This window comes from Engraulis encrasicolus, chromosome 24, assembly GCF_034702125.1.
Source record: "Engraulis encrasicolus isolate BLACKSEA-1 chromosome 24, IST_EnEncr_1.0, whole genome shotgun sequence".
NCBI lineage: Eukaryota > Metazoa > Chordata > Actinopteri > Clupeiformes > Engraulidae > Engraulis > Engraulis encrasicolus.
In genome coordinates this window covers 26170282-26192781 of record NC_085880.1, presented here as the reverse complement: position 1 = coordinate 26192781, position 22500 = coordinate 26170282, and the positions used below count along the sequence as shown (strand labels likewise).

The window sequence follows — 22500 nt, the reverse complement described above, 5'->3', positions numbered from 1 at the left end:
TAGCAAACCAAGGGCCAAACCAAGGGGGTTTGGGAAATGTTAATTGTTATGCTCTTGGACAGACCAAGTCTCAAAGAGATTCGAAATTCGATGACAATCAGGCTAGGTTCTTGGAGCAATGTGGAGTCAAAGCAGGTGTTCTGTTCAAAAGCACTGGATGAAGCCATGGATGAAGGTGTAGGTCCTAGGAGATCTTCTTCCCACTGGTATTCAGGATTTGGGCTTTGGGCATTTCACATAACCAATTTCCTTGACCAGTAGGCCACATCTGACCCCCATTCTATGATCTATAATGATGGTGTATAGCAGCGGTTCCCAAACTTTTTTCCCCGTGCACCTCCTTGTACATTTCAGTGTGGTTCGCGCACCCCCTATGCGAATATTGCCGCACATTATACAGAGTCATTTTGGGGAGTCCTCATTTCCAATATAATTGACATTTTTTTCTGTCTTCATTACAATGGAACTTGTTGCATGACAAGTCTAGGAGATATAAATTACACTTCAGATGGACCCTTCCAGCATACAATTCACCAAACAATTAAAAACTACTTAATGTTCATTAATGCTGTAGAAAAACACACATATCCGCCATTGCCCAATTCCGCTCGCGCACCCCCTTGTAGCAGGCCGCGCACCCCCAGGGGTGCACGCACCACAGTTTGGGAAACCCTGATGTATTGGATTGACTTGCTGTAGAATGTTCCAGAGAACTGGTATAGGGTGTGTTCTCTCTGACGAGCTTTAAAAAATATCCCCGCGCCACATTTTTAGGTAAGTCTAGACTCTATTGGATGCATAGGAAATAGCAGCCTTTACAAAACTTTTTAAATCATAAAAGAAAATGAGTCATTTTGAGGACTAAGTAGATTAAAGGAACTTTTAGCTTTTTGAAATTAAGATGTGTAAGTCAGAAGTAGAAGAAGAAGGCAAATAAGTTGTGTCTGAACAAAAACTAAGTTTGGTACATACATACATACTCACAACGTCTCAAAGATCTTGGGGAGCGGAAACACATGAAATAGAGAACAATGTTCCTCACCTCGGTGGACATGACTACTTTGGAATTTGTTAGTTACATTCATCTGCTGAGTTGCAAAATGCAAAATGAGCTAATAAACAAAAAAAATCAGCAATCAGCAATAGCCATCAGAGGACACCAGGGGGCAGACTTGCACCTCAGTGTTGCATTTCATTGTTTATTCATGTGGATGTGTGCGGATTTATTAGTCTTTGTATTACATTCTAGTATTTAGGTATTATACAGTAGTGTGTGTGTGTGTGTGTGTGTGTGTGTGTGTGTGTGTGTGTGTGTGTGTGTGTGTGTGTGTGTGTGTGTGTGCGCGCGCGTGTGCGTGTGCGCGCGCGTGTGCGTGTGCGTGATGAATGAATGAATGTAGGGAAGAAAGAAAGAGAGAGAGAGGCATGTCATGAAGTCATGATGCCTTGATCCCTTTTCTGTTTTGCAGGAGCACATATATAAGCTGATGAAGAGTGACTCCTACAGCCGCTTCATTCGATCCAGTGCCTACCAGGAGCTGCTGCAGGCCAAGAAAAAGGTAACGGCTCCCAGTCCAAAAGTGCACTGTATCTGAACAGAACCACAAAACTCATCCACCCGTCCAGCCAATCAGCCATTCAGCCCAGTCTCAGTTGGGCCCCACCTCAGCCAGGCTCGGCCTGGGACTGGTGGGATCTGTTGCCTTTACACGCCTCGGAACACCTGAAGACCTGCACCACTGCTACTGCTGCTGCTGCTGCTGTTGCTGCTGCTGCTGCTGAGACCTGTGTGTGTGTGTGTGTGTGTGTGTGTGTGTGTGTGTGTGTGTGTGTGTGTGTGTGTGTGTGTGTGTGTGTGTGTGTGTGTGTGTGTGTGTGTGCGTGTGTGTGCGGGTGCGTGTGCGTGTGTGTGTGTGTGCGTGCGTGCGCGCGTGCGCGCGTGCGTGCATCTGCATGTCTGTGTGTCTTTATATCTGTGCAAGTGATAAAGAGAGAGAGAGAAAAACACCTCTTTGCTCCTCCAGCCAAACTTGAATCTTGCCATAAGGGCTGGGAGAGGGACCTCACACCAATTCTCTCTTACTGTACCACTTGCCTGCATTTTCACAGTACTGAACACATCAGTCTATTTGTTCGTTTTTTATGTATTCTTCATGTGTGCCATTGACTAGGAAGGAGGGCCTGTATCATTGTGGTGAAATTGTATTGTCGTATGGACTTGAAGTTGAATAGTTGCCTTCTATTCTCTTTACTGAATCATTAGTGTTCGTGTCCTGTAAATTGTTTTGGGTTGAGTGATTGGGGGGAATGAGGGTGAATATATTTCATTTGTTAATCTGGGGCATCGTCACTATGGCGGACTCCTCGCAGCGGTAATGAAACATTGTTTATATTATATTATATCACCACTCTTAATTAAGTATTTGTGTTGAGAACTCATCTGCATCATTTTTTCTTAAGTGCTCTTCTCCTTTTACCTGTTGCAACTGATAACAGACTGGTGGCCAAGTCCACTTCTATCCTCTTAACTGCACCCACACACATACTGCTACACTGTGCTGGGGTCAGTCAGCTCAGCTGTTATCAGTTGTAATGCGGATTCCCACACACTCTCTCCCCATCATCACTCACACTCCTTTTGTTTCAGCGCTCTTTTTTTTTTCTTTTTTCTGGCTTCCCTTCTCTTTTTTGTGTTTTTTTTTTATCTCCTTTTCTCTCTCATTTTTTTCTTTTTTGTCTTTTTTCTTTTTGGTTACTTTTTGTTCTTTTTTCCTTTCGTCTTCTTTTTGGTTTTCTTCTTTTTTTTCTTTTTGGTTGTTTTTGCTTCTTTTTTTGTTTTCTCTGTTATTTCTCCTTCTTTTTTTCTTTTTGGTTGCTTTTGTTTCTTTTTTTTTTCTTCCTCTCTGTTGTTGTGTTGGTTAAAGTCGGCACTCATTCAGGATCGCAGAACCTCCTTTGAGAAATTCACACGCAGTGTGGTAAGTGGACATGCCCACCACCACCCCGCCCTGCCCGGCCGACCCCCCCCCTCCCCTGTCTCTCCTCTCTCCATGTGTGGTCGGATAAGCAAGCCAATCAGACCTCTTTGATTCTGTCTGATCCGATAAAGTTGGGCAGCGGGCCGGGCTTTATCCCTTTTTTTCGTCACCCCATGTGATTTTGGACTGACCCCAAAGGCCACACCAATGGTTGCAAAACTGGAGCAGAAGTTCTGACCAAAAGTTAAGAAAGTCTTTTTTTTCCAAAAAGTAAACAGCACTATCATGTCTTGTGTTGCAAATCCCAGTGAATTCTACTGAAATCAATTGTTAGCCACTTCCAGTCAGTTGTACTGAATTATGTTTTTAGCCGTGTCCAGTCAGTTCTGCTGAAATATGTTGTAAGCCGTGTCCAGTCAGTACTGCTAAATTTCCAACAAATGAATACCCTATCAACCCTAAAAATGAAATTAATCTACTCTATCATCTAATCTCTATTTAATAATCTCTATAAAATTTCCACAATTGTTTCTGCTTCAGTTCCATGCCTGGTGTAGCCACAGGGCTAAGTCCTGTCCAATATGTATGGAGCCTTTAACTCTTCTGGTTTCAGGAATTCCTCAAAGTAACCAGTTGTCTTCTCTTCTCCCAAGCTCCTCCGTGATGTTCTTCACACCTTGTTCTCTCCTCCTGACCGTGTTTAAGTCTTGGAAGGAAAAGAAACTTCCCTCCACCTCGTCCTCTCCTTTTGTCTTTTCTCCTCTTCTCCAAGTCTTTTGATGTTGTTTTTTTGCCTGTGTCTTCTCTTTAGGGGAACTAGCTTTAATAACAGAAACCATAACAAAGCATTACAGTTCTTTATCCACCTGTGTGCAGCGTTGAGCAGGTTTACAGGGATCAGCTTGGGTAATGGGAAAGGATGTGTCTGGACAGGTTTTTTTCTGACTGAAACCTGTTAATTGCTGAGATTCCAGTACCACAATTAATCTACTGGGTTACGAATTTGAGGTATTGGTTATGAACTCTTGGAATATACGTGAACCATAACAAAAAGTGGCAGTGCATCATTTTTCTTTAAAGGTTCATGGCATAATTTGGAGTATTTGCTCTGCTACATTTGCCAGAATGTCTCCCCCACCCTACACACACACCTTACATTTTATTTTTTCCTTGTCCACAGAAAAGTAAGAACTTGTTTTGAGGGATATATGCTTCCAGGTAATGTTTACCAGTCAAGTGACAGTTTAATGGCAAACCAGTCCCCGCTCTTCCCCCCACAAATGCCGCATGTCTACTGTACCGTGTTGACCGTGTTTACTGTGTGTCATCCATCATAACATTTCGGCGCGCAGCAAATAACGCCTAACGCTCTCTCTCCATACCACATGCTAAAAGCAGTCAATCACTACTACATCACCAATCAGAGATCTCTTTTGTTTTATGATGTTATGTGAAGTGTTGTACATAACAAACAAAGGTGGGTAATCAGGTGTCCAAAAGTGAAAAGAATAATAACGTGTCTAATAAAATCTTTACAAATGTGATCAGTCTAGTACAGGTCTGGCAAATTCAAATTGACCGATGGACAAAATCTAAATCTGTAACAAAGTTGAGGGCCAAACTCAATTTTTAAAACGTGGACTAAAATTGTGCATACACACACTTGATACTCATATTTAAATGTCAGATTCCCATCATAGATCAAATAAGTCTATGCACGTTTTCTCGTACATATTTATGAGCTGTTTCACTGTCCTGATCTGATACTCTGAAGCCATGATTACCCGCCTCTGATAAGAAATGGGAACCGTTAGGAATTTCAGTTTGTGGACTACTACTTCAAATGCATCTACTATGTGTGTTTGCTGGCAGGTGAAATTAAGCTTTATTCTTTTATAGTGGTTTTCACTTTATCGTTTAGGGATGTGCTGTGTCTAGATTAAGTCAATCATGAAATATTATAAACCCTTATTCCCACTATATTACTGTATATACTATAAAGAGAGGAGCATTCATTTGATCTTAGAGAGACTATAGCGCATGAGCAGTCAGCCATTAACCATTGTGATGGTGTGTATATTGTCTTTCTAATCGCTCACTGCCTTCTCATTAACATGCTTACAACATCCATTTCCACTTACTCCCACCCACCCTCTAACACTGCAGTTACTATAGCAAGAATGATGTCAGTCAACCATGTTAATATATCTCTCTCTCTCTCTCTCTCTCTCTCTCTCTCTCTCTCTCTCTCTCTCTCTCTCTCTCTCTCTCTCTCTCTCTCTCTCTCTCTCCTTCCTTCACCTCCCAGGGAAAATCTCTCACCTCCAAAAGGTGAGCTGCTCATGTTGTGTGATCGAGCTGAAATGCAGAGACTCTGATGCCACTGGACAAAGACAGTTTTTTTTCTCCTCCATTTTTTTCCTCATCTGGTTGCTCCACACTTCCCCACAGACAACAATGGACTTCAAACAAAACCCCAATGGTTGCATGTCCAAGGGACTGATTTTCTACATCCCTTATTCTGCTTCTTTTTTTTTCGTTTCCGTATCCTGAAGACAACATTTTTTATTATTTTTCACTTTTTGGTGTTTGTTCGGACTTCTGGAGACCTTTTGAAAAACGTTGGATGATGATGATGATTGATGATAATGCCTTTTTTCGAAGCAGTCTGATGTTCAGTCTCTTCCATGTATATCAGACGGCTTCAACATCAAGCTGTCCATTCTTAACGTTAAACAACATAGAGATGAAAAAAAGGACAAAAAAACAACATAGTCAAGGAAATCTGCATAGATAAGCTCTGTGAGAAACACAAAAATATTAATTAACAAAATAGTCACATTAGAGGAGGTGTTAACAAGGCACGCATAAGACACCTGTTTCCATCTGCATCATGTTTTATTGCACTACAAGGAAAAAAAAGAAACACGCACACACACACACACACACACACACACACACACACACACACACACACACACACACACACACAGGGTCGCTGACAGACGTGGCCGGGCCCAGGCACAATTTCATCTGAAAGAGACCTCCTCTTAATGTATACAATGTAATGGGGTCCCAGTTCTGGGCCCCCCCTATCCCTGGGCCCGGGACAACTTTGTCCCTCTCTGTCGGCACAGGCCTGAGTGCACACACATGCACACACGCACACACACACAGATTTAGCACAGTTTTCCATCACACTTGTGAAGTCACACTGAAAAATGTATTGGAAATGATACCACCACCGCCACAACCACCACCAACAGGCTGTGTCTTGTCTTATGTAGTAGTTAATTCTTTGTTACTCTCTTCATTTATTTTTATACCATATTTAAAGACACTTTTAATTAAAATGTATTAAAGTCAGCCCTTTATCTGAAAAACGAATGGTGGATAGTGTTTTTTATTATTGTTATTTTTTGAAGTTATGGCACCAACATTCACCTCTTTTTTCCACACAGCCAGAGTTCAACATACTTTGTTTTGCTATTCTATGTGGTAGAATAATACAAAGACATTGAGTTAAGTACAGTGAATTGTGGCTCCGTACCCAAAGCCCTCAGGAAGCATGCATAAATACATAGATCTCTCCCTCTCAGCAACTTACCCGAAACTATGTCTTTTAGGAACAACTTTTAAAGCAGCCATGAAGCGCTGAGATTTGAGTGGAAGTGGAAAAACTCCCTCCAAGTTAGCGTTGCGGTGTGGTGTGTGCACTGCCGTGTGATTTGTGAGTTGTTGTTGGAACTTTCCTGTACCTCTTGTTGACGTGACCCGCGTACTCCCAGCAATTTTAGACATAAAACAAAACATCTCGGTCTACTATTCAAACGTGATCAGTCTAGTAGATTAACTCATTGAATAGGTTTGAAACTCTTGTGCGGTGTGCACTGCAGTGTGATTTGTGAGTTGTTGTTGGAGCCTTGCAGTTCCTGCTGAGGCCACTGGGTGGTAATAACTGATCCTCTGTGGCCTCTTCAAACTCCACCAAGCCCCTGCTGCCGCTGCCGCTGCTGCCCGGAGCCTTTCCATCCCAGTTGGGAGAGTCGTTTAATACCAGAATTTACCTCTTGTTGACATGAACCAAATACTCCCCGGCAATTTCGCAATTAAGGAGGGATGAGATGTGGTGGTGGTGGTGGTGTGGGCGAGCGCATAAAACTGATAGAGGAGGAAGTGGGAGGAAGTCAGTGAGCAACTTTAAATGAGCAGAAACGGTGATGAAAAGAGAAGACACAGTACAAGTACCTTACAGCCAGTATTAGCCCTGTAGCTCAAAGGTTTGAATCAGCAGAAATCCGTTTTCACTGTCAGTGAGGAAATGTTCTATTAATTCTTCACCAAAGCGCCTCCACTGTCTTGTCATTTATGAGCATGTGCTGATGCTCCCATGGGGAGATAAAAGAGACCTTGCCAGCCTAAGCGGAGTTTGACTTTTGCATCAGTTGGTGACAAAAATAATGGAATATAAAAATATAATAGAATTCATATTAATTTCTTAATAGCATGTATTTTAATCAAAAAGTTTAAAATATCGGTACTTTTAATTTTTAGTTGGCCATTTCCTTGACTTGTCATTATAAGTTTCCGCCAACCCCCCCAACACCCCCTGTCCCCCCCTCAAACTACGCCCATGCTTACCAAGAGGTGAAGGGGCGAAAAGGGATGGCAAAATACTCAGTCCTCTTCATTTAAAACATCTAAAGAAATCAGATGTTCCTCAAGATGTTTCCACTGACTGGCCCTGGGTGTTGTGATAAGAACAAAGAGGGACCGAGCGGCAACAACCCCAAAAGTTAAGGGCCAAAGCGTTGCGAGGGTCCCGTTCAAAGCCTGGCCTGGCACAGTGGGGGAGTTTGCAGTGCGCTGCTTGTTTGGTGCCTTTGGGTGTGGCTGCAAGGTGTGTGTGTGTGTGTGTGTGTGTGTGTGTGTGTGTGTGTGTGTGTGTGTGTGTGTGTGTGTGTGTGTGTGTGTGTGTGTGTGTGTGTGTGTGTGTGTTGTGATCTCGGCGCTCAGATCAGACTTATTAAATATGATGGAGACATTCGTTACAGTTACAGACACGCACAGCTTTGCGCCAAAGCTCTCCGTATAATGGCTCGTGGGGGCGATGGAATGTGTGTGTGTGTGTGTGTGTGTGTGTGTGTGTGTGTGTGTGTGTGTGTGTGTGTGTGTGTGTGTGTGTGTGTGTGTGTGTGTGTGTGTGTGTGTGAGAGCGCGTGTCTGAGAGAGCGAGAGAGAGTGTGTGAGTGAGAGTGGGAGAGCGAGAAGGAGAGGGAGAGGGAGAGAGAGAGTGGCGGCTTTAGTGTGTTTTGTCATATGGTGAGTGACAGACATTGTTGTTGTTGTAGTGGTCAGACGAGTGTGAGCCGAAAACCGCAAGGGATGAAAGAATGAACTTCATAACAGAAACAGAATGCAACAACAGAAAGAACGGAGACAGGAATGTTCCCCCCTCTGAAATATGATTAATGGATGCGTGGCTCTCCGCGCTTTTTTTTCCTTCTTCTTGGGGTGGGAAGGAGCGATGAGTGTGCTATGAGCCCATGCCTGTCTGTCTGTCCTCTGTCCTGTGTCCCCCACTCCCTGGCTCGTTTCGTTTCTCACACACTCTCACTCACTCACTGTGAGAAACTGGGTTTGTCTGTGGGTAAGGGATTTGAAGTGAGGCACATAAGAAAAGTACAGGGAAGGGCTTTTCTTTTGGTCTTCACTTCACCCAACCACAACTGCTAATTCTGCCTCCTTCTCCTAGTGTGTGTGTGTGTGTGTGTGTGTGTGTGTGTGTGTGTGTGTGTGTGTGTGTGTGTGTGTGTGTGTGTGTGTGTGTGTGTGTGTGTGTGTGTGTGTGTCTGTGTCTGTGTGTGTGTCTGTGTGTGTGTCTGTGTGTGTGTGTGTGTGTGTGTGTGTGTGTGTGAGAAAGAGAGAACATGCCGCATAGAAACAAAAGAATATTAGTCATTAAGACTGCTGCTTGAAAAGGAACATATGAACAGATTTATTTCAAGGAAATTCACAAGGACTTTTAATGCCTCGACGTGCTCATTTCCGCCATCAAAGTACGAGTGAGAGTATAATGAAATTTTACAGAAATAAAATAAGTTTGCTGCAAACATATGAAGAGAGACTTTAAAAGGGGTCTGATGGTCTGAAAGAAGTCTAACACGTCCCATCATTGTCAGTGTGACGGTGTATGTGTGAGACAGAGAGAGAGAGAGAGAGAGAGAGAGAGAGAGAGAGAGAGAGAGAGAGAGAGAGAGAGAGAGAGAGAGAGAAGATGTGAATAATATATGCATGAAAGCAGGAGTGCCTCAGTTAAAGTTTGAAAGAGTATTAGCCTAAGTCGGGGTGGTGCCAGAGGGAGGGATGAGGGAGGTCTAGAGAGAGAGAGAGAGAGAGGAGGGAGAAATGGGGGAACAGAGGTGCTGTAAGAAGGAAAGAGAGAGAGAAAAAGAGAGAGGAGGGGGAAAGGAGTTCTAGAGACAGAGAAAGAGAGGAGGGGGGGAAAAGGGTGGAACAGAGGTGCTGTAAAGAAGGAGGGAGAGAAAAAGAGAGAGAGAGAGAGAGAGAGAGAGGAGAAAGAAGAGAGAGGGGGAGTAGGAGACGTAGAAGGAGGCTGGAGCAGAAACACAAGCGAGACCGAGTGACAGACAGACAGAGCCAGACCCAGCAGCACAGCAGTACAGAGCAGCAAAGTGTCACGCTACACCACAACACATCGGCTCTCCCTCTGACAAGCCAAAGGAATTCCCTCTTGAGGGCGCTTAGATCTGCGAAAGTGCCGCTGCGGATGAAGAGGTGACACGGCAGGGCTTGAGGGGTGAGTGATACCGGCAAAAGGACAACACACCGCTGGGAGAAGAGCTCCGAGAAGACGCGGGCCCCCGCTCCACGAACATGACAGCTCATCCGTTTGGAAATTAAACACAAAGTGACAAGGGGACAAATTGAGGACACCCGGCAGCCAAGAGAGCCAAGGGGGGGGAGGACCCAGAGGGACTTTTGCTGGCCTCTCTCATCTCATCTCATCTCTCACCCCTCTCTTTCTCTCTTTCACTCACTCACTCACTCACTCTTTCACACTCTCTCCTTTCTCACTCTCTCTTCCTGAGCTCCAGCTGTCCTGATGGCAGCCCATATCCACCCCATATCTCCAGGAGTCAGCCACAGCCACAGCCTCCGCCAGGACCGCAGCCACTCGCCTTGTCACCTTTAACCTCTGCGTCACCTCTCTCACCTCACCTCATCTCTCCCAGAGACTCCTCAGAGCAGCGGGCCGCCACTTCCCTCTCCTGGGACAACAACGCACTTAGCAGGTACTGTACCCTCCACACCTCCATACTACATGCTTTCTCCCTTCATTTTCTCCTCACACAGTATGGTGAATTCAGGTAAATTGGGTCACTTTGGGTCATTCACTTTTATGAGAAAAAAAAATGGCCCAATTTACCTGAATTCCGCCACATGAAGTCAAATTCTAACATTGATATTGGTCCTGCATGGGAGAACAAATCACAAAGCAGGAACCCACTACTAGCAAAATGCTTCTTCTCATGTGCTTCTTGTGGTCAGTAAGTTGTGAAGGGTAGATGAAAAACTTTAGGCAGCGAATGGAACACTGATGGTGAGAGACTGTGCACTCAGAAGGCAACCACTGCACTGCACCACAACCATCCAATACCACACGCTTCTTCTTATTGGCTCCCCGCACCATACACAGTGAAACCCTTAAGAGTGCCAAATATAAACCTGAACAGTGTTGCTCTTATTCTCTGGGTTGTTCCTATTATCTAGCTCCAAATGTAGTGTGTAATACCAGGTTTGTAATGGCTGGTACTGCATGGTGGGTATCACCACAGCGCGGGCGGCAGTTGTTAGTACTATTGGGAAACCGTGGATTAGTGTTGCAAAGCCCAGTAATTACCAATGCTCTCAGCCGTAAGTAAACTATGGTTATAAGTATACAGAATTACCATTAAACAACCACACAACAAGGGCATGTTTCATGTTGTGTGGACTCGTAGGGCACGATTTCGAGTTGGAACATGATGCGTGTGGATCTAGGAAGCTGATCATTCTTAATTGAGAATAAAGTTGTATCTGATTTACTATCTCCGCATCCTTAAAGAGTGATCGTCCCATGAGTCCAATAGTGTGCAGAAATGCTGTTCTATTCAAGTAATCCGTCCTTTCAGAAACCCATATAACTCTTTGGTTTGAACAGAACCAGGTCCTGTGGTGAGAAAACAAATGGCCTACAGTACATGTGCAGTGCAGTGCTGGTTGTTTTGGGGCAAAGAGGATTTCAGATTGACTTAAATCGGCAGGCTTTTCCATCCGTCCGTGCCTTCCACCGGGAGATGTTGTGAAAGCCCTGTGGCTAGCACAGCCAGCCAGCCAGCACGGCCACCGCACCGCACCGCACCGCACAGTAGAGTACAATGCCCTGTGATGCTCAGATCAGAGCTACTACATCATCACAGGCACGGACAGCCCCCTGGACCCCCTGAGGATGCATGTGGGAACTCAATCGTTATTTAGCAACATGAAGAGACTGCACTGGCAAACAAGCACAACCATTTTTTTTGTTTTTTTATACAAAATGTATATGATAAAAGTAATAGCTAAATACTATATTTTACTTTTTTTACATTCTCATGGATTCTTTCATTGGATTTAGGGGGTGACATTAGAATGATCCTGAGGGGATCAATTTGTATTGATGGAGTCCTTTGTTGAATACCAACAATATAATATATAATACTGTATAAAGGGCGGCCCCTCCAAGTTCTATTCTCTTAAAAGGCTCAAAAAGCAGCGTCTTTGTCCAAACCAGCAGACACAGACAAATGGATCTGGGGCAGAGAGACTAAAAGACAGATAGACAGAAGTGTGTGTGTGTGTGTGTGCGTGCGTGCGTGCGTGCGCGTGTGTGTGTGTGTGTGTGTGCGTGTGTGTGTGCGTGCGTGCGTGTGTGCGTGCGTGCGTGCGTGCGCGTGTGTGTGTGTGTGTGTGTGCATGTGTGCGTGCGTGCGTCTTTCTCCTTCTGTCTCCAGTGAGGCGTGTGTGTGTGTGTGTACTGTGCTGGGGTGGTGCGGTGTGGTGGTGGTGTGTCGTTGCTGGTTGCGAGGGGCCCGGCCTGTGTGTGTGTGTGTGTGTGTGCTGCTTGCTAGGCTCCAGGTCCTGACAGATCAGTGCCCCCACACATCCTGCCCTGCCTGCTTGCCTGCCTGTCTGTCTGTCACACTAGCTCACCCCGCAAGCCTGAGGAGATTAAACCACCAGCATTTACCATAATAGGCTTTAATTGCATGGTTTGCATTCAACTGAGAAACATCATCAGCGTGTCTGTGTGTGGTGTGTCTCTCTCTGACTCCCTCCCTCCCTCTCTCCCTCCCTCTCTCTCTCACTGCCTGTGTGTGTGTGTGTGTGTGTGTGTGTGTGTGTGTGTGTGTGTGTGTGTGTGTGTGTGTGTGTGTGTGTGTGTGTGTGTGTGTTTGTGTGAGTGTGAGAGAGAGAGAGAGAGAGAGAGAGAGAGAGAGAGAGAGAGAGAGAGAGAGAGAGAGAGACAGAGTGTGTGTCTATGTGTGTGTGAGACAGAGTGTGTGTGTGTCTGTGCGTGAGAGAGAAAGAGAGAGTGTGTGTGTCTGTGCATGGCATGTGTTCAGTCTGTGTGTGTATGTGTGTGTGCGCATGTGTGCGTGTGTTAGCATAGCGTCGCGTCGCAGGTAATTTTGGCAGATTTGTCCATAATAACACCCTCAGCACCCACTGGAGCTGTGGAGAGATTTACCCGTAAATGTCATAATTGCTGTGATGAGTTCACGGGGGAAGTCTGCTGTCACACAGGGCCGAGCGCTTGGCGCCAGCCGTGGAACGATGGTGTGTGTGTGTGTGTGTGTGTGTGTGTGTGTGTGTGTGTGTGTGTGTGTGTGTGTGTGTGTGTGTGTGTGTGTGGCTGCCGAGATGTTGAGTTTTGCCCTTGTGGCCTGCTTGCCAGCTCTGCCTCAGTCTCAGTCTCAGCTCAGTTCCCCCATCCTTGTTATGGTGGTATCCCAGAAGATGCAGGTATCCAGTGAAGGGCTGCTGAGACCAGGGCAGGATTAAGATGGTCCAGGACCCCTAGGCTACAGGTTGCTTTAGGTCCCCGCGGAAGGCAAATTCTGTGACAAAATGACATAGCATCCCGATTCACATAGCACCATCATTCTGAGTCAGGAACATGGACTAATACGTATGTCTGATAACTGTAAAAAGGAGTATTAACATTTAGAATTTGGCTTTTTTTTCCCAAGATGGCCTTTCGAGGGCAATTGTGGCCCCCCTGGTAGGTGGGGGCCCCCTGGTTGCATCCATATCTAGCCTATGCGTTATTCCAGCCGTGGCTGAGATGTTGAGGTCTGCTCTTGTGGTCTGCGTGCTCTGCTCACCTGCCTCAGCTCTGCCTCAGTTCACCCAGTTCCCTTGTTATGGGGGTGTCAGTAGATGCAGGTATCCCTGAGGGGCAGGGAGGGGAGGGGAGGAATCCACTCTTTCCCCGTGCATGTTTGTTGAGTTTGGCAGACTCACTCGTCCAATATTGGTGGTGGAGCTGAGATGCTGGTAGTATGGAGGTGATGCTGGTGTTGGATGAGCATGAGTGAGTGTGTGTGTGTGTGTTTTGGGACAACTGGAAGACACTTTTTCCAAAGTAACATTTTTTTTTTGTTATATATATATATATTTTTTTTTTTTTTAAATCACTGATTGCCATCACGCACATGATATACAGGAAAAAGGGGTGTTTGATATCAATGGTGAAGAATGGGAAAATGTATTTGAATAAGGAAATGCATTTTTCCACTATAAAAGTTATTCACAGTCATTTATGCTGTTGCACGTTTGAAATATTTATATACTGTAAATGCCAAACTATCAGTAATTCTGCACCGTTTTTCTGTAGTGAGTCTGTTCAAAGCCAGAGACAGTAAACCCTCTGAACTACATGGCAGCCAGAGTGACATTACAGTGCAGTGTACATACCGAGCGCATGATGTCTCATCATACTTTTAGACAAATTAGCCGGCTTGCCAAGAGCTGTAATTGTGTATGGCAAAGATTACAGTTGTAACCTCAGAAAGGGGGTTCAAACAACAAACTACACAGAACAATTCAGTGTCGTTTCCACACTTGGACAGTTCAATTTAATAGGCACAGTGTTGCTGGTAATAGCCTACTCTCTGAGTGTTAAATCAACTCTGTAAGAATGTACTGTGTAGTATGTGGCTCATAACTGCATAGTATAAATGCAGTGTTAATGCAGCACTTATGAGAGTACTGAGACCAAATACATGCTAGAAGATGTTACATCAACCCTCTAAGTGTTGATTTAACACTGCATTTCTATGTACCTTCCAAAACTCTGCCTTCACCTGGCCCCCATTTCATGTTAAAACTGTGTCACCTTTGACTGCAGTACCAGAGACCCTCCCTGGCAGAGGATAGGGGGTTAAGACAACAAGGAGGGAAAGTCAAGTAGGCATTCTGTTTAGTTTTCTCTGTGTGCTCAGAACACTATCATTACCGTCAGACAGCAATTTGTCTTCCAGAGAGATTTATGAAATTAGATGTGTCTCTCTGTGTGTGTGTGTGTGTGTGTGTGTGTGTGTGTGTGTGTGTGTGTGTGTGTGTGTGTGTGTGTGTGTGTGTGTGTGTGTGTGTGTGAGCGTAGTGCATTGTGAGCAATGTGTGTGTGTATGTGTGTGTGCGCACGCACAGAGACGGTTTTACCAATAGACAAACTAGGCAATCACCTTGGGCCCCACCATTCCAGCCATGATAAATTCAGCAAGAATAATTCCAGAGGGGGTCCTTCATGTGCCCCCAAATAAGTGGAATCACTGTGTGTGTGTGTGTGTGTGTGTGTGTGTGTGTGTGTGTGTGTGTGTGTGTGTGTGTGTGTGTGTGTGTGTGTGTGCGCGTGCGCCTGCCTGCCTGCCTGCCTGCCTGCTTGCATGCATATTTTGTTGTGTTGTTTTTGCACGGCGCTGGTCGTCTGTCTGCGTGCCCAAATTTATTGTACCCAGACTCCTAGTTGGAGCCGGAGTTCGATCATGCTTGTGAATGGAAAGGGGAATTTTATGGCACATCTGTCATCTTTGAGCCTCCTCCTCTTGTGACTGGGGAACTGTAAGTCATGAGGCCAGAGCTAATGCTTACTAATGCACAGACGGAGACAGAGACAGGGAAGAGAGTCAGAGGCACGCCGCACGTTCAGGAGGACTAGACAAGATGCAGCCATCTACAGAATCAGCAGGTCTTAATATATGTGGATGCAGATGACTGGTATTCTATGTATGTGTGCGAGAGAGAGAGAGAGAGAGAGAGAGAGAGAGAGAGAGAGAGAGAGAGAGAGAGAGAGAGAGAGAGAGAGAGAGAGAGAGAGAGAGAGAGAGAGAGAGAGAGAGAGAGAGAGAGAGAGAGAGAGAGAGAGAGAGAGAGAGAGAGAGAGAGAGAGAGAGAGGTCAAGGACGTGTGTGTGGTGTGAATCATATCAAATATTACTATAGTGAAGTGTGAGAAGAAAACAAATTAAAGAAATTCTTACCATGACTGAAGTGTGTGTGTGTGTGTGTGTGTGTGTGTGTGTGTGTGTGTGTGTGTGTGTGTGTGTGTGTGTGTGTGTGTGTGTGTGTGTGTGTGTGTGTGTGTGTGTGTGTGTGTGTGTGTCTGCGACTGTTCTTTAGTCTGTGTTTCTATGGCTCTGTCTCTGTTGTCTGTCTGATTCTCTCAGACCATCACACACACACACACACACACACACACACACACACACACACACACACACACACACACACACACACACACACACACACACACACACACACACACACACACACACACACACACACACACACACACACACACACACACAGGCACACGCACCACCGTCGTTCCATGGTTGACTTAATAACATTCACATGGCCAAGTAACATACAGTCTGTTTACATATCTCTAGCATGGCTCATGTCTAAAGTAAGCAAATGGCTAATCATTTTAGTCCGCGACGACGAGAGCAATAAAGTCCACTTCCTCTGGGGCCTTATGGCTTTTTAAGTTTCCTTTTGAAGGACACCCCCTGTTTGCTTTTTGAGGGAATTCCGCAAACTGACAAGAAAGCAAATAAAAGCTATGCTTCAAGGACCAGCCAGTCGTACGCAGGCCCCAAAGATGTCTCCTTCTATCTGACTTGACCTCTTTAGTGGTGTCTGTGTCTCCCATGGCACACTAAAACGGCAGCAGCAATCCCATCATCTCAGCTACACACTTGAACACACAAGCAGTCTGTCTTCATTACGCACGCACTCACGCCCGCACGCACCTCGTGTGTGTGCACGGACATGCACACACACTGTTCACAAATACACACTGAGATGACAACAACCCTGTTATCACGCGCGCGCGCGCGCACACACACACACACACACACACACACACACACACACACACACACACACACACACACACACACAGAGGAAGAGACAGACAGACAAAGAGAGGAGAGAGCCATCGGTCTGAGAATGTGAATGGCAGTTCAGAGGTTATCTGTGTACAGACAGAGGACTTACGAGTGGGCGCCATTTTGGGGCTTTAAAATGAAGAAGGGACCAAACCGGGCCTAAAATGTGGCATTAACTTTATCACAGGCACAAAGTCCCCCGTCCCCCCCTCTTCCCTCCGGTAGGTTTGTCTGTCTTGCTTGCTTTCTTCTTGTTGTTGTTGTTTCTTGAAGAGAAAAAAGGCCAAGTGCTTCGACCTGAGGCTCCCATCATCCTCCTCCGCTCCACCAGACAGACGGCATGACAGATCACACGACACCACGGCTTTGTTGGCGTTTCAGGCCAGCCACTCTGGAGTCTCGTCCAAGCCGAGAAAACAGATCCATCATAAACACACAACAGAGCCAGCTTAGCTATCGCAGCAGCCTCTCTGTGAGAGACGCTGGACTGGACTGACGCCCATCTGTTCATTAGCTGTAGCTGCCCTGCAGGCCGGTCAACAAGGGGTGGACAAATGGGCCAGTTGCCTTAGGCCCAGGGAGAGAGGGGGGCGTAATAGGGTCTATGTTAGATTGTGTGCATTGAGAGGGGGGTGCCTCTCAGATGACTTTGTCCTGGGCCCAGCCAAAAGCTGTCGGTGGCCCTGGCCTCCAGCCTCACTGTTGTTTCTGCCGACTCGGGTCGGGTGCCAGAGGCTACGTCTAGGGCTTTAGTAGTGGCTCGAGCTGATTTCTGTCACCCTGAGAAACATCTCAAGGGGAAGGCCTGGTCAGTGGTTTTTTATGTTTTTAGTGGGGGTGCTTTTTAAGTCTCTACATCAGATAGGGCGGCAGTAGAGTGACAGGACATGGTTGGAAAAGAAAGATGGAGATGAGCTAATAATGGAGAAGGGAAATGACTCCAAACGTACACTAGGATATGGATGGCTTTAGATGCTACAACACCATGACCTCCTCACATTTCTTGAATGTTGACGCACTTCTCTTCTCTTCCTCTAAGAAAGTTCTAGAAGATAGCTGGCTGGCTAGTTCTGGAAGTTGGCCCTTCACATGTTACTTTAGATTCTACACACCATGGTGATCTCACATTTCCTGAATGCCAACGCTCTCCCTCCTCCTTTCTTTCTCTTCTCCCACAGAAAGCTCTGGAAGCTGGCTCTCCTCACATCATCTGAATGTTAACGCTCTTCTTCCTTCTCTTCTCTCCCTGTTAGAATGTTCTGGAAGTTGGCCCTCCCCGCGCTACTGGTGTGGAGCCTGTGCAGCACCGCGGCCCACTCCAAGAAGTCCCGTGGCCCTCAGGGCTCCATCCCCTCCCCGTACAAGCTGAAGGACAACAGCCTCCAGTCCCAGTCCCAGTCCCAGCCTCACCCTCACCCTCACCCCCCTGCCATGCTGCAGCCCATGGGCAAACCCGAGGTGCTGGCCTCCAGCCGCGAGGCCCTGGTGGTGACGGAGCGCAAGTACCTGCGCAGCGACTGGTGCAAGACACAGCCGCTGCGACAGACGGTGAGCGAGGAGGGCTGCGTGAGCCGCACGGTGGTCAACCGCTTCTGCTACGGCCAGTGCAACTCCTTCTACATCCCACGCCACATCCACACGCCATCCTCCTCCTCTTCGTCATCGTCGTCGTCCTCCTCCTCCAGCTCACGTCAGCATCGCCAGCGTCGCAAGCAGCCAGTGCACGGGGCGTCCTTCCAGTCCTGCGCCTTCTGCAGGCCGCATCGAGTCACCACTGTGACCATCCGGCTGCACTGCCCCGGCCTGGACCCGCCCTTCCGCCACCGGAAGGTGCAGCGCGTCAAACAGTGCCGCTGCGTGTCGGTGAGCGTAAACGACACACAGTGAGCTGCGGTGTTATTGGTGGAGGAGAGAGACAGAGAAAGGAAGGGGTGGGGGTGGGGTGGGGGGGGGGGCTTCCCTGGTTCCTCAGAGCACCAATCTGGAGCTATAATACTTTTTCCCTGTGTAGGAAGTACTGTGTGGACTCATTTGCTTGTTTGTTTCTCTCTCCATGGGCCGTGTTAGCAAAGGAGATGGGCATTATACTGGGCAGCATTCGTGGATAAGACAGTGCCTACTCTATTCACCTTTCTCTCTACTGAACAGTGCACATACTTTTTACTATTTAATCCTGGTGGTTGAATCTGCCCTCGCCAAACCTGCCAAAGAGGTTGTGGCTTCGGGGTATTTTTTGTTTGTTTCGTTCAGAGGACATGTGTTTTGATTGTTTTGAACTTTTGCCTGCAGGGGACAGAGTGATACAGAGGACTGCTCTGAACTCTGACCTCTTCTTGACCGGAGGTCAACTGTCTCTTGAACCCTTAACCCTCTCTCTCTCTCTACACGCTCCCCCCTCCCTCCCTTGGCCTGAATCCAAAACACTCTTCGCTGAGGGGGGCGATGCAGATAAGAGGGTCCCCCCCGGGCCTCAGTATAAACCCCTCACCCACCTCAAACCCTCCACCCAACCCCCAACCCCACCCTGCACCACTGCTGCAGCGCGGAGACAAGACTTCAACATGAGCCATAACCACGGAGGAAGATGGAGGAGAACTAACTGAACAATACAACTATAAGACTGTGATGTTTAAAGCTATACGGCTTCACCAACCGCATTTCATGTGTGTGTGTGTGTGTGTGCGTGCGTGCGTGCGTGCCTGCATGTGTACGTGTGTGTAGGTGTGTGTGTGTAGCCCATAAAGACGATGATACCCAGAGCAACGTTTTTGGGCAATGTTGTCACATAAGGTCACTATCAGATGCTTTGGCACTTAACCACCGATATTGGGCGAGGAAATCGGACAGTGTCATCCCATCTGAAAATTATGAAGCAATCATGTTTCTTCTTATTTCCTGACAACATTGTTAAAAAACTGCCCCTTGTACCATCAGCAGAGAACTGTTGACAACAGTCAGAGAGCACTGTTCAGATGTCTATAGAAAGCCACTATGTTTGAAAAAGGATGTTTTCACTATACTGTATGTACCTTCTTTTTTTGTACCACAGAAATATTTAACAAGAGTATCCTGATAGATAAAGGAATTTATATATATGATAAAGGTACTGAATAATTTTAAATATATATATATGTTTAAAGTTTAAAGTATTGTTATATAATAAATCTATTCTACAATATAATCAGTCTTTTTTTCAATTCGTGAATAATACGGTCAAGAACATTCAACAAGAATATTTATTTTATGACAAATTTATTCAAAATAAACTGTTATAATTCAAACATTAGTGCACAATTGGGTTCACTGAATTGACAGAGGGCAAATATACTGTACAACAAACAGGTAAAACTATGAGAAAAAATCTTTTAAAACAGTGCTGTGTTTGTGCTTTAAGGGCAAGTGCACTTTTTTCAACATTCAGCTCCTTTTCTGATTTGTCTTCAATTAAGTAGAGTGGTCCTCACCAGTGTTTTCATGTTTGCTGCCGTCTCTGTTATTTGCCTAGTTTGGATTTTGTCTCAACAGGCTTTATAATGGCCGTCTATTGGCATGTCCAAATCTGTTCTTAAAACCTCCATCCAACCATCCAAATTAGTCAAATAACGGAGACAGCAGAAAATATATATTTTTTAAAATTGGTGAGGACCACTACTTTATTAAAGACAACTCAGAAACGGGGCTAAATGTTGAAAATTGTGCAGTGGTCCTTGAATATTTACGGGAAAAAAACAATACTGTGCATTACTGAATTTAAAATAATCTCATCAAAGCATTTCCACGCTTAGGTTCCCCCAGAACACATTAATGAATTCTTACAAACAAAAGATCTTTCACATAGCATAACAGCCCCTATTTCCACCTCAATTCCTTTCCTCCCTCACCTGCCTGCCTCTCTTCCTTGAAATCACACACGCACACATGCACGCACACAAGCACGCACATGGGCAAACACACACAGGCAACACACACGTGCTCGCACGCACACGCGCACGCACACATACATACCATACTCACACACAGGGAAGCACTTTGGCAATATGAACTATTCAACACCTCCGAGGCTTTCCATAAGTGTAGAGGTGCAGAGTCAGGCCAACATGATATGGTCCCTTCATCTCCGATTTGATTCAGAGAGCCCTCGTCTTCCTCGCCAACCGTCAATGATAATAACACTGATGAACAAGAGTGTGCTTCAAATTATAAGGCACTTCCAGTTCCTCTGCTAACAATGATTGCCTTTGCCATGAATGCTTTGCACCTGTTTGCTTATTTGTCCTTTAAAACTCAGTCCCCCACCTCCCCGCCCCCCACCCCCCTGCTCCTGCCAAGGCTTTGGAGAGGAAGAGAAATCCCTGTTGGCGAGATTATAATTTGTGGCCCGGGAAGGATTGTCTTACCTTGAAAGGACTCGCAGAGGGCCACTGATGAATGAATGTAAGCACGACTACACCGTCTGTGCAACAGTGTTTAAACTGTGGCGACTCAGGAGCGTAAATCTCAGCAACGGTCTGAGGAAAAATGCTCTTTGATTACAGCAGGAGACGTTGAACAGGGAGGGAAAACAAAGTGCTGGCTTATCATGGAGAGGAGGGGTAATGGCTACACTTCCAAGCTTTTTGGCTGTTTTTCTTTTTTTCTTTTTTGCCTTTGCACATTGTCCAAGGCGGGAAAATATCTCTTAACACCACATCATATTTTGTCTTAAAAAAAACACACACACACAAACACACACAGATGTCCTTGTTGGCAGTTTCTTAAATCTTCGGTGTGAGTTTGGCTTTCTGTGGAACAAAAGCAACAACAGCAAACACATTAGGTCTTTCATCAGCAGAAAGACATAATATTGTAGAGAGAGGATGACAAACGATGAGCAAGAGAGGATCTGAACCGCGATTACACACGGGATGTCAAATGGAGCAGTTGGATCTGTGGTGGAGACCATTGCAGACTTTGGTGAGGTGCTGCGAGAAGAGGGAGCGATGGGGGATGTGGCGAGGACATGAGGTAAGACCAGAACGGTGAGGTGGGTTAAGAAGAGAGCACTCACGATTCCAGAGGCATGTTTGGGTTTCACACTGTAGGAGGCCTTCTCCCGAGCTTGCTTGAAAGACTCCTCTGCCGCTTTCAATCTGAAGAGAAAAAAAAAGAAAGATAGAGAGAGCGAATGAGAGAGTGACTGTGGGTGTATGTGAGCGTGTGTGTGTGCGCGTGTGTGTGAGTGCGTGTGTTCGTACGCGTGTGTGTGTGTGCATGCAACCCAAATATCAAGCCCCAACGTGACATATTCATATTCATCAGCATAATGGTCTCCTCGTGACAGAGTGGCTCTCTCCATCATCATTAGCATGCGTCACAGGTAACAGGAGATGTCCTGAGAGAGAGAGAGAGAGAGAGAGAGAGAGAGAGAGAGACAGAGAAGAGGAGAGAGACAGAGAAGAGGAGAGAGACAGAGAGAGAGAGAGAAGAGGAGAGAGGGAGAGAGAGAGAGAGAAGAGGAGAGAGGGAGAGGAGACAGAGAGAGAGAAGAGGAGAGAGGGAGAGGAGACAGAGAGAGAGAGAGAGAGCCTCCACATCCACCGGCCCAGCACATACCAGTGAACGGGAGCGCTGGAGCGGGCAGAAGCGCTGGAGCGGCCGCCCATATGGAACGCATTCCCAGAGCTCTCAGCATGACAAAACAAACCCAGAAATGACAACGGCTCACTCACCCGCCACATTTCGCCTTGGCCGCCGAGGTTACGGCCGACCCAGCCGAGGCGACGCTAGGTGGGTGTCTGGTGCGTGTGTGTGTGTGTGTGTGTGTGTGTGTGTGTGTGTGTGTGTGTGTGTGTGTGTGTGTGTGTGTGTGTGTGTGTGTGTGTGTGTGTGTGTGTGTGTGTGTGTGTGTGTGCGCCGTAAGGTCTAGTGTAAGCAGATGTCACCAAGCGAGGCTTGTGGCCTCATGAAATAACAGCGGCAACTCCACAGCCAACCCATCTTGTCACTCGGTCTGGGCCCCCTCTACACCCCTGACATCCCCAACCG

The 22500-nt window shown here is 46.3% G+C and overlaps 3 protein-coding genes across 3 annotated transcripts in view; 2 read left to right on the top strand and 1 right to left on the bottom strand.

The window, feature by feature from the left end:
* rgs7a (regulator of G protein signaling 7a) overlaps positions 1-6351 on the top strand; it is a 75470-nt gene extending 69119 nt beyond the window's left edge. Inside the window, exons 16-18 of the mRNA XM_063191750.1 lie at positions 1470-1559; positions 2925-2978; positions 5287-6351. Coding sequence (XP_063047820.1) covers positions 1470-1559; positions 2925-2978; positions 5287-5313 — 171 coding nt within the window. The 3' untranslated portion in view covers positions 5314-6351. The remainder of the gene's footprint in view (positions 1-1469; positions 1560-2924; positions 2979-5286) is intronic.
* A 3225-nt stretch (positions 6352-9576) lies between these two features.
* Positions 9577-18388, top strand: grem2a (gremlin 2, DAN family BMP antagonist a). Its single transcript, XM_063190998.1, has 2 exons — positions 9577-10294; positions 17730-18388. The coding sequence occupies exon 2, from the start codon at positions 17731-17733 to the stop codon at positions 18361-18363; it is 633 nt and encodes a 210-aa protein (XP_063047068.1). The 5' UTR covers positions 9577-10294; position 17730; the 3' UTR covers positions 18364-18388.
* Positions 18389-19717: 1329 nt separating this feature from the next.
* fmn2a (formin 2a) overlaps positions 19718-22500 on the bottom strand; it is a 75200-nt gene continuing 72417 nt past the window's right edge. Inside the window, exons 17-18 of the mRNA XM_063191977.1 lie at positions 21524-21605; positions 19718-21257 (exon numbers count right to left, since the gene is read on the bottom strand). Coding sequence (XP_063048047.1) covers positions 21231-21257; positions 21524-21605 — 109 coding nt within the window. The 3' untranslated portion in view covers positions 19718-21230. The remainder of the gene's footprint in view (positions 21258-21523; positions 21606-22500) is intronic.